Source organism: Microcaecilia unicolor, chromosome 8 (assembly GCF_901765095.1).
Source record: "Microcaecilia unicolor chromosome 8, aMicUni1.1, whole genome shotgun sequence".
Taxonomy (NCBI): Eukaryota; Metazoa; Chordata; class Amphibia; order Gymnophiona; family Siphonopidae; genus Microcaecilia; species Microcaecilia unicolor.
This window is the reverse complement of record NC_044038.1, coordinates 93,821,234-93,834,295: the sequence shown is the minus strand read 5'-3', so window position 1 is coordinate 93,834,295 and position 13,062 is coordinate 93,821,234. Positions and strand designations below refer to the sequence as shown.

Below are 13,062 nucleotides of genomic sequence, written 5' to 3'. Positions count from 1 at the left end.
CTGCCTTCCTCTTTCTGTTCTTACCATGGAGAGCACAGGGTGGTGTTTCACTTGTGTTTCCTCCCTGCAGGAAATGCTGCGGGTAATTACAGACTTCATTTTAAAGATCGGATCTGCCCTGAAGGGAACAGAGAGGGAAAAAGTCATCAGGAAAGCCCTGGAAATTTACTGTAAACACTAGAAGGATGTCTGGGTATCTTCTCAGTCCTAGTACCACAAACACACAAGATTACATACAAATACCCCTTCAACATTTATTGTTGATATACTGCCTTTCTGTGATACAATCAAAGTGGTTAGGTACTGAATATTCTCTTGTCCTTAGTGGGTTCACAATCTAAGTTTTGTATCTGGCAATGAAGGGTTAAGACAAGCGACTTGCCCAGGGTAACCAGCTGCAGTGAGAATCAAACCCAGTTCCCCAAGTTCTGAGCCCACTGCAATTACTCTTCCACTCCACAATAATAGCATCTAATGTTTATTTATTTAATTTCCTAAGTACAGTAGGTATTTTTCTGCCCTTGGAGGGTTCACAACCTGAATTTGTACCTGAGTATGCTCCCCTCCCTCCCCCACACACACCCACAATCTTAGCATAGATCATGTGTTTATACCATACATATACAGAAATCATATCCGTAGCACATACTCACACCTACAATCACACACCCTACATCATAGACACAGTTATAAGTACACACATACATAGCATTTGTAACTACCTCGAGGGGCTCATTTTCTATACAGAAAAACGTCTAAAAAGTGGTACCGAGCAGCAAATTGACATTTGTTTTTTGCCAAAAAGTCAAAATCATTATTTTCAAAATGCATTTTTAAGATGTTTTTCTATGCAGTTCGAATGCAGTGTGTCCAAATCACAAGGGGTGTGTTGGGGGTGGGATTTGGGCAGTCCCAAAACAAACCAAAAACGTCCAGGGCTAAAAGTTAGATGTTTATTTTATTTATTTTATTTATTGCATTTGTATCCCACATTTTCCCACCTCTTTGCAGGCTCAATGTGGCTTACATTACATCATGAATAGTGGAAATACATTAGAAAATAGATATTTAGTATTGCATAAGGATCTTGGGTAACATGATAATGGTAAAGCATGATAGTCTTAGACCTGTTTCAATCATGATTAAGTCACAAAAAGGTGCTCTAAATGCCACTGGAAGGATTAAGTCATGACCCCCCCCCCTTACTCCCCAATGGTCACTGACCCTTTCCCACCCTCCCAAAGATGTTAATATTTATTGGGAACTTGATATACCGCCTTTGCTTACAAGAGGTCAAAACGGTGTACAAACATCTAACTTAAAATGATCTAATGGCTATCAGTACAAAAAAATACAAAAAGGCCATGGTAAAAATGGTCTTAGCATGCAGGATAAACCTATGTAAAAGTCCACTAAGGCCACTTTTTTTTGCTGCAGATTAGTAAAAGGACCCCTTAAGTAGCAGTAAGACAATTACTCACTAAACAGGTAATTTTAGAAGTGACTTGAGCATGGAGAACCACATTTACATACTCAAGTAGGCACTTACAGAACTTCAATGTATACATTCATAAAGTAGGCACTATCTGCCCAATATTTAAAACCATTTAACTGTCCAGAAACGGCTCCTAGACAGTTAAATGGCACTTAACTGGCTATCCAGCAATTTTCAGCGGGAGATCACTGGTTCTTTCCTGCTGAATATTGCCAGTTAGCGCTTAGTGGCTAACTGGTTATATCACATGATATAGCCGGCTACCCGCTAATATTTAGCACATCCCCGGCTAAGTTTAGTAACCAAATTAGGCCGCCGAAATAGCAGGTATATTTTTGGCCAGTTTGAATTTAACCTGTCAGCACTGAATATCGGCTTGGCCGGTTATGTTTACACTGGCCAAAAATAAACCGTATATTCGATGTCAATCACTGGAAATGACCCAAAAATGTGGATTCAAAACTGGTTAAAAGATAGAAAACAGGGGGGTCACGTGATGGCATCAACCTGAGAGAACGCCTCAAGCACAGCTCCCTGCTTACCCAGGCTGATTAAACCTGTTAACACAACAAATTCAAGCCTGCTCATACTGAAAAGACAGGTAGAATGTGTGTAACAGTACCGGCTCCAGGGGCGTAGGCAGACCTGCTATTTTGGGTGGGCCCAGAGTTAACCTGGGTGGGTCCTTCCCACCCCCACCCCTAACCCTGTACATACATACAATATAGTGTTTTTTTTAATGACCCATCTGCCCACTTCTCTCTGAATGCCATCCTCCAGTCCTACCTCAGAGCCATTGCCCGTCGCAATTCCTATAGGCAACTTGCACCTGCCCTGCCCTGCCCTGCCCACAAAAAAAAACAAGAAGTGACATGATTGAGGGCAGGACATGATAGAGAGAAGCCTGCAAGGCCGGCACAGTATGCTGCTGGCAGTAGCTCTGAGGTAGACTGGGGGGGGGGGGGGGTTGTAGAAAGAGATGGACAGATACCAGGCCACGAGTGGAGAAGAAAAGAGTAGTGAGGTGCTGCTACTGAAGAGTTTTGAGAACCACATGGGCTGCTGACTGGGTGAGCCTAAGGCAAGAATGGGTGGGCCTGTGCCCGCCCAGGCCCACCCCTAGCTACGCCACTGACCGGCTCAAATTGGTTAAGAAGTGGGTGCTGTTAAGTGGTGTTATGCCGATAAAAACAAGTCGGGTTGGACAAGGAAGGATGGCACTCACCCCGCACAAATTGCTGCGAGCGCCTCTACACCAGAGCAGCAGCGCATACGTTCTGAAGACACCGTACCAGTGTCTATGAAAAACTTGTCGCAACTCCTTGATGAAAAATTGGCGAAGCTACATACCAGCATGGAAGAACTTAAAGACTCTGTTGCTGGTCAAGCAGCAAGGCTCCAACAGGTTGAGGAATGGTTCTCCGCCAAGGAGGACAGGGCTGAGGCCATGTCGGGCAAGATTAATGAGTTGGAGATACAAGTACATAAGCTGACTGAAAAAATAGACGATCAGAAAAATAGAGGAAGAAGGAAATCTACGCATAATTGGAGTACCGGAAGTTATGCCTGATTCTGTCCTCGTGGAATTTGTTGAAACATGGCTGCCGCAAGCGCTGGGCTTTCATGCCAAAATGGGATTGGTGCAGGTGGAACGTGCGCATCGGCTGGGCACCAAAAGGGAAGGAGCTGCGAGGCCGAGGCCAGTAATAGCGAGATTTTTAAACTATGCAATTAAAGCTAAGCTGCTGGAGCTTTTTAGAAAGCAGCACTGGGTGGAGTATAAAGGAGCGAGGCTCTTACTTTTTCAGGACTTTTCCACTCGTGGCGGATCAAAGAAAGCAGCTGGCGCCCTACTGCAGCTGCATTCGAAGGGAGTGAAGTTCGCCTTCCAATATCCTGCACAAGTTCGCATTACCCACGATAATCGGACTGTCACGCTGACCAAGGAGGAGGATTTACAGGCATTTCTTGCGAAGCTGCCTCAAGTGTCTGGACGCTGATGGGCGGTCAATCAGCATGCTCTGGGCAGCATGGAACGGAGAGGTCAAGAGGGGATGCATCAAGAGAGTTGATTATTAAAAAGCTGGACATAGCCCAAAAAAAGCGTCCTCTGCGTTGTCGACACCACTCTGGGACTTGGTTGTGTTCCTCATTAGTAAAGGATAAAAGTTTTCAAGAGCCTTGTGGTAAACACAGACATTTGTATTACTAATGAGACAGTTTACTGAAGCTGAGTTAGATGTTTTGATTGTTTATCCCTGTTAATACTTATTTGTTAGAGTGTTCCAAATAAGGGGCATACTTATGGACGGGGGAGGGTGCTGTGGATGTGGGGGATATAGTGCTGTTTGGTGATTGGGGGAATTAGACACTGGAACGGACGGAGGGAGGGGGAGGGAAGGGATGTGTGTGGGGGTTGCGATGGTACGAATGGGTGACAGGAGGGATATGATGTGTGCGTGGATGTGGGGAAGGGATCAGGGAGGAGTGATGGGAGGAGAGGAGGGAAGGGGGCGGGGAGGAGGGGGGGAGCAGGGGGAGGGGGAGAGGCAGGCTATTCACATGTTTTCTGGGGGAGGTTGAGCTGGGCAGTCACCCCTGGTAGGTTAACACTTGCATCTACTTGGTTTGTGAAAGTGCTATGTGAGGGAGAGGATGGGTAGTGTTAGAGATGGCTACTTTAAATGTAGATGGCATACATTCACCAATTAAGCGTACAAAGATATTGAGCTATAGCAGGCGACTGAAGGTCGATGTCTTGTTCTTCAGGAGACACATCTTTACCATTCGGAGCATGTGAAGCTAAAGAAAACTGGGTTGGGGAGCTAGCTTTCGCCTCTTATAATAGCAGACAAAGGGGAGTGGCCATCCTTATACATAGATCCCTTGCATGTACTAAGCATAAGATTGTACAAGATCCGGAGGGGCGATATGTCATTTAATGGGGGAACTTCAAGGCATTAAGGTAGCTTTGTGCTCAGTTGACGCCCCGAATGTGTACTCCCACAAATTTTTTCTTTTTTTTCTGATGTTCTAGCAGTAATGGCCGCGCTGAGTGAGTATCATCTGGTTATAGGAGGGGATTTTAATATCACCGCGGACTCGCTCATAGACTGTAAGCCCCCTAAAGCCAGGATAAAGGGCGCAAGCAGTGGTGTGCTCTAGCGGGCTCTCACGGGCTCGCGAGAGCTGTTTGTTTTTAAGAGTTTTGGGAGCCGGTTGTTAAAGTAGGCCTCCCTATGGCTATTCTAACACCTGACTCCCAAAATGTAGGCTTGGGCCCCCTCCTGAATTCTCTTTTACTTTGCTGGCAGTGATGCTGGCCCCACCAGCCAAGTAAATAGACTGCTGCTGCTCCCTGCTCCTTGTTTCTGACTCTGAGCATTAGGCTGGGACTTTTCATGCAAGCGCAAGAAGGTTACATCATGCTGCTCAGAGCCAGAAACAAGCAGCAGAGAATGGTGGCAGTCCATTTATTGGCTAGTGGGGCTCGGCAAAGGTATGCCTAGCGTGCCCGCACAAGGGAGGGGAGAGAGAGGCATGTATTCCCCCTCCCCCCAAATTTCAGGGCTGGCTATGTCCGGAGAGAGAGCCCGTTGTTAAAATTTTACCAGCACACCCCTAGGCGCAAGTGGTAAGGGTGTGAACTTTTTAATGAAGGAGTTGGGCTTGATGGATGCCTGGCATGTCCTGAACCCAGATGTGCATGATTATACTTTCTATTCAAGTGTGCATAACGTCCATGTGCGATTAGACTGCATGCTGTTACCATCTGCGGTCCTCTCTTCGATGTGGCAGCGGGCATAGAGGCTGGGGTAGTGTCAGACCATGATATGGTGTGGGTAGACTGGGGTATCTGTAAGGGGGAAAATAGAGAAGCTGGCTGGAGGATGAACCCTGCACTGTATCAAGACCCGAGGTTTAGGGAGTATTTAGTGGAAGAATGGCAGGCTTTTCTACAAACTAATAGCGTAGACGAGGTTGATCTCGTAATGTTTTGGGAAGCTGGAAAGGTGGTGATGAAGGGCAAAATAATTGCGTACTCGAGTAGAACCCATAAGGAGAGAGGTGTGTGTGCTTATTAAATTACTAGGGCAGCTTCAGGAGAGGCCAGGGTAGAGATGCTGAGAGGAGGCAAAGCGAGTGACCGAACATCGTACTGGCAGATCAAAAGGCAAATTAATGAGGTGCTGAATCAAAGGGCCAGCCTGGATGTTCGGCTGTACAAGTACAATCTGCACAGGTGGGGCAATAAAACGTGGAAGTTGTTAGCAATGATGGTTAAGAGTAGAGTGGGGGGGGGGGGGGGAGTAATTACTAGAATAAGAAATGCATCAGGGACGGTTCTGCACGAAGGGCAAGATATCCAGAACACGTTTATAGAATTCTGTCAGTCTCTATATGACACGGGGCACTGTGATTTTCGGGAGAGGGAAAAGTTTTTACAGGATATTAGTATTCCAAAACTGACACCGCAGCAGTTGGAAATAATGAACGAGCCCTTTCAAGGCACTGAAATACAACAAGCTATTAAAAAACTTAAATTAGCAAAAGCTCCGGGTCCAGATGGGCTGGGAGCTGAATTCTACAAAATACTGGGGGCTTTGGTGGCAGGCCCTCTTGTCGATTTGTTTGGGCCTTATGTGGGGAAAACCAGCAAACTGGATATTTGACGCATGCGACTATAGTAGTACTACCAAAGCCCGGGAGAAATGAGGAGCAGATGGGCTCATATAGGCCTATCTCCCTTCTTAATCAGGATGTGACGATCTTTGCAAGCGTTATGGCGGCACGATTGGGTAAGGTATTACCGAATTTGGTACATGGGGATCAAACTGGGTTTGTCCCGGACAGATATGCTTCTCCCAACATATTGCGAGTTTTAAAGGCGATGCAGGAAACCAAAGGGAAGACAGGGGATGCCATACTCACTAGTCTGGATGCTGAAAAAGCGTTCGACAAAGTATTGTGGGATTACTTGTTCTGGGTGTTGCCCCAATTTGGCATCTTTGGGGAATTTTTGAGGGGAGTGCGGGCATTGTATAGAGCTCCAACAGCGCAGATATTAATTAATGGGAGCCTAACCGAGAAATTCAGACTAGAACGGGGCATGAGGCAGGGATGTCCCTTGTCACCCATGTTGTTTGTTCTAGCGCTGGAGCCATTGGCCTGCAAAATACGCCAGTCTAGTGATTTGCAGGGCATTAAAGTGGGAACGCAAAAGTACAAAGTCAATCTGTTTGCCGATGATATGTTGATATTTTTGGCGCAGGCGTCTAGGGGAATTCCTGTTCTGATTCTGCTAATACAGAATTTTGAGAGTTTTTCAGGCCTCAGAATTAACTTCGATAAATCAGAGACCACGGCGTTGTCATCTAACCGTTGCTGCAAAGCGTGGTCTGACTTTCCATTTGCTTGGGCGGTGGGGCCCTTGAAATATCTGGGAATTTACTTACACCTGGATGCGAATATAATTATAAAAAGAATGTGCTAGAGAAAATGGACAGTATCATGATTTTATACCATCGCTGGAGAGACCTTCCTATCTCATTTTTAGGTAGGGTGGTTTTGGTAAAAATGGTCCTCCTGCCTAAAGTATTGTATCCATTGCAGATGATGCCATTGTGGATCCTGCAAAGGGATTAATCACAGTATTAGGAGTGTAATTTCCTCCTTTGTGTGGGGAGCACGCAGGGCAAGAATAGGTTATAATAAATTGCTAAAAGAACGGAGTGGGGGGGAGTGGGCTTGCTGGATCTCCGATTATATAATGTTGCTGCACTCATGAGATGGGTGCATGAGTTGCATACGGGGCACTTTAGGTTTGCGACTGAAGAGATGTGGGAGGGTAAAGATACAGCAGTGTCAGTGTTCAATGCTTTCCATTGTGTAGGTAAAAGGAGCAGACTCAGCCCTATAACACCCCCATTGAAAAGAGCCTGGGAGTGGTGGAGAACTAGAATAGGAGGGGCGAAGGGAAGATCCCCATTTTTTGGAGTTAGTGCGGAATCCGGAATTCCCTGCAAGCCAGCCGGGATCTCCTTTTGGGGGTTAGCTAAAGGGGGGTTGCAGATATATTGGGCAGGTGGTGGAATTGGGTCGAGGAGCTTGCCCCACTTTCTCAGAATGTCAGGCGGCATGGAATATTCCGCACAGATATTATTACTCATTCTTGCAGCTTCGACATTATGTGACCTCTTTGAAGGCGGACAGGGGGAGTCTCATCTCCTTCACAGCATTAGACAACTGGTTTTTGCAGATCCCGGCTGCTCAGAATGCACTATCCCTTTGGTACAAGGAGGGACAGAAGCGCAGGCAGTCTTTATTTTTTCATGTACAGCAGAAGGAGTGCAGTACACATTTGGGGAGAGAGGTCTCAGAGCAGGAGTTGTCTAGGTGTTATGACTTAGCTTCTTCGGTTACACCTAACGTGGGATTGCATGAGATCCAATTTAGAATATTGCATAGCGCATATATCACTAAAAGCAAAGGGAAAGCAATGGGTTTGTGGGAGACCGATACTTGTGATAAGTGTAATGCATGCAGGGGGTCTTTAATACATCACTTTCTTGAATGTAATATGCTCAAGGACTATTGGCCCAAAATCTTGGAAAAATTGGAAGAAGTGTTGAAAGGTTCTTATGAATGGTCCTATGGGATCATGCTAATGGGCTCTGATGAGGAGTTGAGGAGTCAGGGACTACATAGTAACCAGTGTCAGTTTGTTCTGCTAGCGCTCTTATTGGCCAAGAAGGTAATATTGCAGCACTGGATGAGTCAGCTCCCTCTGCCCATAGAGCAATGGTATGGGCATATGAGACAGATGGCAGATTGGGAGGGAAGGAGGTATGCCTCCGTGGTACGTAGGTCATCTAGAGAGTACTGTGACTTGTGGAAACGCTGCCTGGAATGCATGCCTAATATTTGCACTGCGAGTAATTGTATTAGCAGCTCTGCCGCGGGCACTGCTTCTGTGTTTGTGTGAGTTCCGGATGGGGGGGTGGGGTTTGGGGGAGGGGCAGGGGGAGGGGGTGGGGCAGGATTGGGTGGGTTATGGGGGCAGTGGCGTAGCCAGACCTGACATTTTGGGTGGGCCCAGGGCTAATATGGGTGGGCACTGTGTATATAGGTATGAGTAGTGTTTCTTGGGATACTACAAAATAATGCCTTAGAATACACTTGACGATGAATTTCTAAGTAATCTGCCCAACAGCTGCCCTGCATCACTATAAACCATATACACACTTAATGGAAAAATAAATATTTTTAAATATAGCTACATTAAGTCTACTATAATGGCAAACATCTCAACGCACATGACAGGATTCTGTAATATAATTACAGCAATATATACTTCAAACTTTGCAAACTTTAACACCAGTTCCAATAACAATACCTTTACAAAGGCAGCAGTGAATATACACAACAGCACTACGCATCCCATTGGAAAAGTCAGACAAGTCACTCATAGATCCCCACACAAACCACATACCAGCATACTCAGTCAAATGAAGAACACAGACCAACCCTCATCAATTACAGAATAAAGGACCAAAAATTAGAAATTGTCCTCTAACCTGACATCAGCCCTTCCCTAAACCCCCTCCCATCCATCCCTATAGCCCGTCATCAGCTTTTCCTTTCCCTAACCCCCCCCCAACCATAGCCGAGCATCAGCTTTTCCTTTCCCTAACCCCCCCCCCCCCAACCATAGTCCAGCATCAGCTTTTCTCTTCCCTACCCCCTCCCAACCGTAGCCCAACATCAGCTTTTCCCTCCCCCCCCCCCCTCCCCATCCATCCCCGTAGACTGCCATCAGCCCTTCCTGAACAGATTTGAAGAAGCATGCTCTCGGCATGGTTTGGGCAAAAGTTAAAACTACACGTGTTTCCTATTTTGCAATGGAACTAACCATATAGTTCAAAATATTTTCCTGTCTGCATTTACACCTCCTCCGAGTCACCCTTTGGTATGAAGGTGTGATAGAGGGAGGAATTAGTCTGTGTTAAAAACTACCTAAAAAGCCCCCAAAACATTTTGGAGCTTGGTTTCTTGCTTGGCTCTTATTGAGCGTGCAGTTTTGTTTACCCATCATGACCAGTTTATAAAGAAATGCTGATCACAGTGACTATTCTTTTCCAGCTTACTGCCCTGTGTAAAATTGGGCTTCATAGCTATCAGATATAAAATAGTTTAAGTTCTTTGTTGTCCCTGGCTTGGTTTCTGGCTCTGGGTCTTTTGTTCCTCATTCTCTAGTATTGCTTTTATCTTTCCTGTGTCTTCTTTTCTGTTTTAGTTCTCTCTCTCTCTCTCTCTCTCTCTCTCTCTCTCTCTCTTTCCTTGAGAGTGGCTACTTTAATACTTTCTCTTCTTTTTCCTTCTCTCTGCTCACTTCTCCTGCTTCTTACCTTTTTCTACTTGTCTCTTCTTTCTGCCTGCCTTTCCATATTCCTCCTCTAGTCTCCATTTTTTTCTTCCTGCCCTTCCACATTATTTTCCTGGATTCCACCCCACCCAAAAGCTCACCAGCACCACCAGCCAGCATTACACTGACTTCAGTACACGTTAAAAGTTTTTTTTTAACTCTTTTTTTACCTTTGCAGCTGGGCTTCAGTGGTGGGCAGGTGGTGCAGAGAGCTCAGCACTCGCTGTGCTGTGTGCTCCACTCCATGGTTTGGGGCTGCAGGGGAGTGCTGAAGAGGCCGGGGGGGGGGGGGGGGGGGAGGCAACAGCGACACTGACGGCAGCCTGAGCCGGCACAGAACATTTCCCGTTCAGCTCAACTGCGGCGCTGTGATGCGCACGCACTGGGGGCAGGGAACAAAGAGCAAGGCAAAGCAGCACAGAACCGGACGGGGAGCGAGGAAGGCACTATGACGTGCAGGCTGCAGCTGCAGCGCAACCGCTACAATGACGGACCTGCCTACAACTTCCGTATCAGGACTCGGGAGGAGGAGGACTGGAGAGCTGCTGGCTGTCTGGATGGGCCTGAGCCGAGATTGGGTGGGCCCATAGCTACGCCCCTGTATGGGGGGGGGAAGGAAACAAGAAAATAAGAGTATGAGTATGTGATAAAAGACAAGATATGGATTTTTAGTTATATTGTTAGACGTGGTTTGGATTTCTGAATGTACATGTCTTGAGTTTGGCTATATGCCTCAGGGGATTACTGTTGGTGAATCTGACTTGTGTATGCTCTGCTCGTTATCAATAAAAAGATTATAAAAAAAAAAAAGATAGAAAACAGACAGTAGTGTTAAATGGTAAGTATTTTCAATGGAGAAGGGTAGATAGTAGGGTTCCATAGGGGTCTGTACGGGGACCACTGCTTTTTAACATATTTATAAATGATTTAGATATGGGAATAACTAGTGAGGTAATTAAATTTGCTGATGACACAAATTTTGAGGCATATTTTCAAATCACTTAGCCTTCCAAAGTTCCATAGAAAGTTGTTAAATCACAAGAGGATTGTGGAAAATTGCAAGAGGACCTTACAAGACTGAGAGATTAGGCATCCAAAGTGCGAAGTGATGCATGTGGGAAAAAGGAACCTGAACGATAGCTATGTAATGCAAGGTTCCACATTAGGAGTCACCGACCAGAAAAAGGATCTAGGTGACATTGTTGACGATACGTTGAAACCCTCTGCTCAATGTGCAGCAGTGGCTAAGAAAGCAAATAGAATGTTAGGTATTATTAGGAAAGGAATGGAAAACAAAAATAAGGATATTATAATTCCTTTGTATCATTCCATGGTGCGGCCGTACCTCGAATATTGTGTGCAATTCTGATCACCGCATCTCAGAAAAGATATAGTGGAATTAGAAAAGGTACAGAGAAGGGCGACAAAAATGATAAAGGGAATGGGACGACTTCCTTATAAGGAAAGGCTAAAGCGGCTAGGGCTCTTCAACTTGGAGAAAAGACGGCTTAGGGGAGATATGATAATAAAGATATATAAAATAATGAGTGGAGTGGAACAAGTAGACGTGAATCACTTGTTTACTCTTTTCACAAATAATAGGACTAGGGGGCAGGCAATGAAGTTACAAAGTACTAAATTTAAAACAAATTGGAGAAAATATTTTGTCACTTAAAGTGTAATTAAACTCTGGAATTCGTTGGCAGAGAATGTGGTAAAAGCAGTTAGCTTGGTGGGATTTTAAAAAGGTTTGGATATGTTCGTAAAACAACAATCCATAAGCCATTATTAAGATGGACTTTGGAAAATCCACTGCCCATTTCTAGGACAAGCAACTCTGAGGAGCCCGGTAGAGCTAGAGGGAAAGTCTTTAGGAAAAGGCTCCGGAAAGCCCGACAATCCCCAGAGAACTTGGGGGACTACAACTTCCAGCTGCCCCAGGGTATAGCACATGACTTCTTTAGGGAGGTTAGCCCTCACTACAATTCCCAAGCTCCCTGGGATAGATCCCATGACCTTTTCAGGAAGGTTAATCAAGGAAATTTTGAGGAGAGAGGAGGAGGAACTGATGGAGTGGTTGCCCTTGGAAGAAGTTTCTGGGGTTCCCAGAGAGATTGTAGCTCCTGATCAAAAACCTATGGGCATTTCTGCCATGGCCAACGTAAAAGGGGAGAAGTCTAAAGGAGTCATAACAACCTTGCTTGCTAACTTAATTCATCTGTGGAAGAGGGAGCCTTAGAAAAGGACCCTGGAAGTTTGAGGTGTTTGAACCAACCCAAGGACTGGCTGCAAGCACTGGGGTTTGTTCTCCAAAAGCCAGTGGCATAGCTAGGTGGGGCGCCAGGGGAGCGGCCGCTCCCCCAAGTGGAGTTCTGTCGGCGCCAGCGCCTATTTTTTTCTCATTGTGTTTCATTGAAAATGTGCACCGGCAGAAGTCCGCTCTCATGCCACTTTCGATCCCCACGCGCCGTCAACCTGGCTCCGCTACTGCCAAAAGCCTGACCTAAGTGGGTGAATACTAGGTGGTTTGATTGCTGGTATGTTAAAGGATGGGGGGGGGGGGGGGGGGGGTCCCTTCAGCCTCTAAATATTTAATGAGGTGAAGGAACAAGAAGCTTTAGTTTAAAGGAGACGAACGGGAGTGCATGAATTAACTTTATTCAAGTAAATGAGCTCACCTTAAAGGACTCACAGGATTAAACTCATGAATGAACTTTATTCAAGTAAATGAGCTCACCTTGAAAGACTGGATTAAATTCATGAATGAACTTTATTCAAGTGATGTACTTTCCTCAAAAGACTGCCTTAAACTTTGTGGGAAACACGAGATATAAGGGCTCCAGTGCAGATAAGCTGGGAGGGCTTTTATCCAGTGGTGTGCTGGAGCCGGCTCACGTTGTTAAATTTTTTGGCATCTTGTGAGCTGGTTGTTCTCCAAGTGCAAGCCGGCTTGCCTTTCATCCCCCCACCCTGCGAGCTGCAGGGTCACAGACTCCCAGCGCTGGCTCACCTGCCCACCTTCAGCTCTCCGATAGCCTTCCTTTCCTTCCTGCCGCCGCCCTGCCTTTAAATATTTTATTTTAGCTCAAGTCGCGCGGTGGCACTGAAAGCAGCAGGCTCGGCTCACCTCCTGCCTTCCCTT

At 46.0% G+C, this 13,062-nt stretch overlaps 1 protein-coding gene across 1 annotated transcript in view; it reads right to left on the bottom strand.

Moving 5' to 3' along the window:
- ARHGAP33 (Rho GTPase activating protein 33) overlaps window positions 1-13,062 on the bottom strand; it is a 513,356-nt gene that overhangs the window by 390,621 nt on the left and 109,673 nt on the right. The window contains exon 2 of the mRNA XM_030213378.1: window positions 25-118. Within this exon, the coding sequence (XP_030069238.1) occupies window positions 25-99 (75 nt within the window). The 5' untranslated portion in view covers window positions 100-118. The remainder of the gene's footprint in view (window positions 1-24; window positions 119-13,062) is intronic.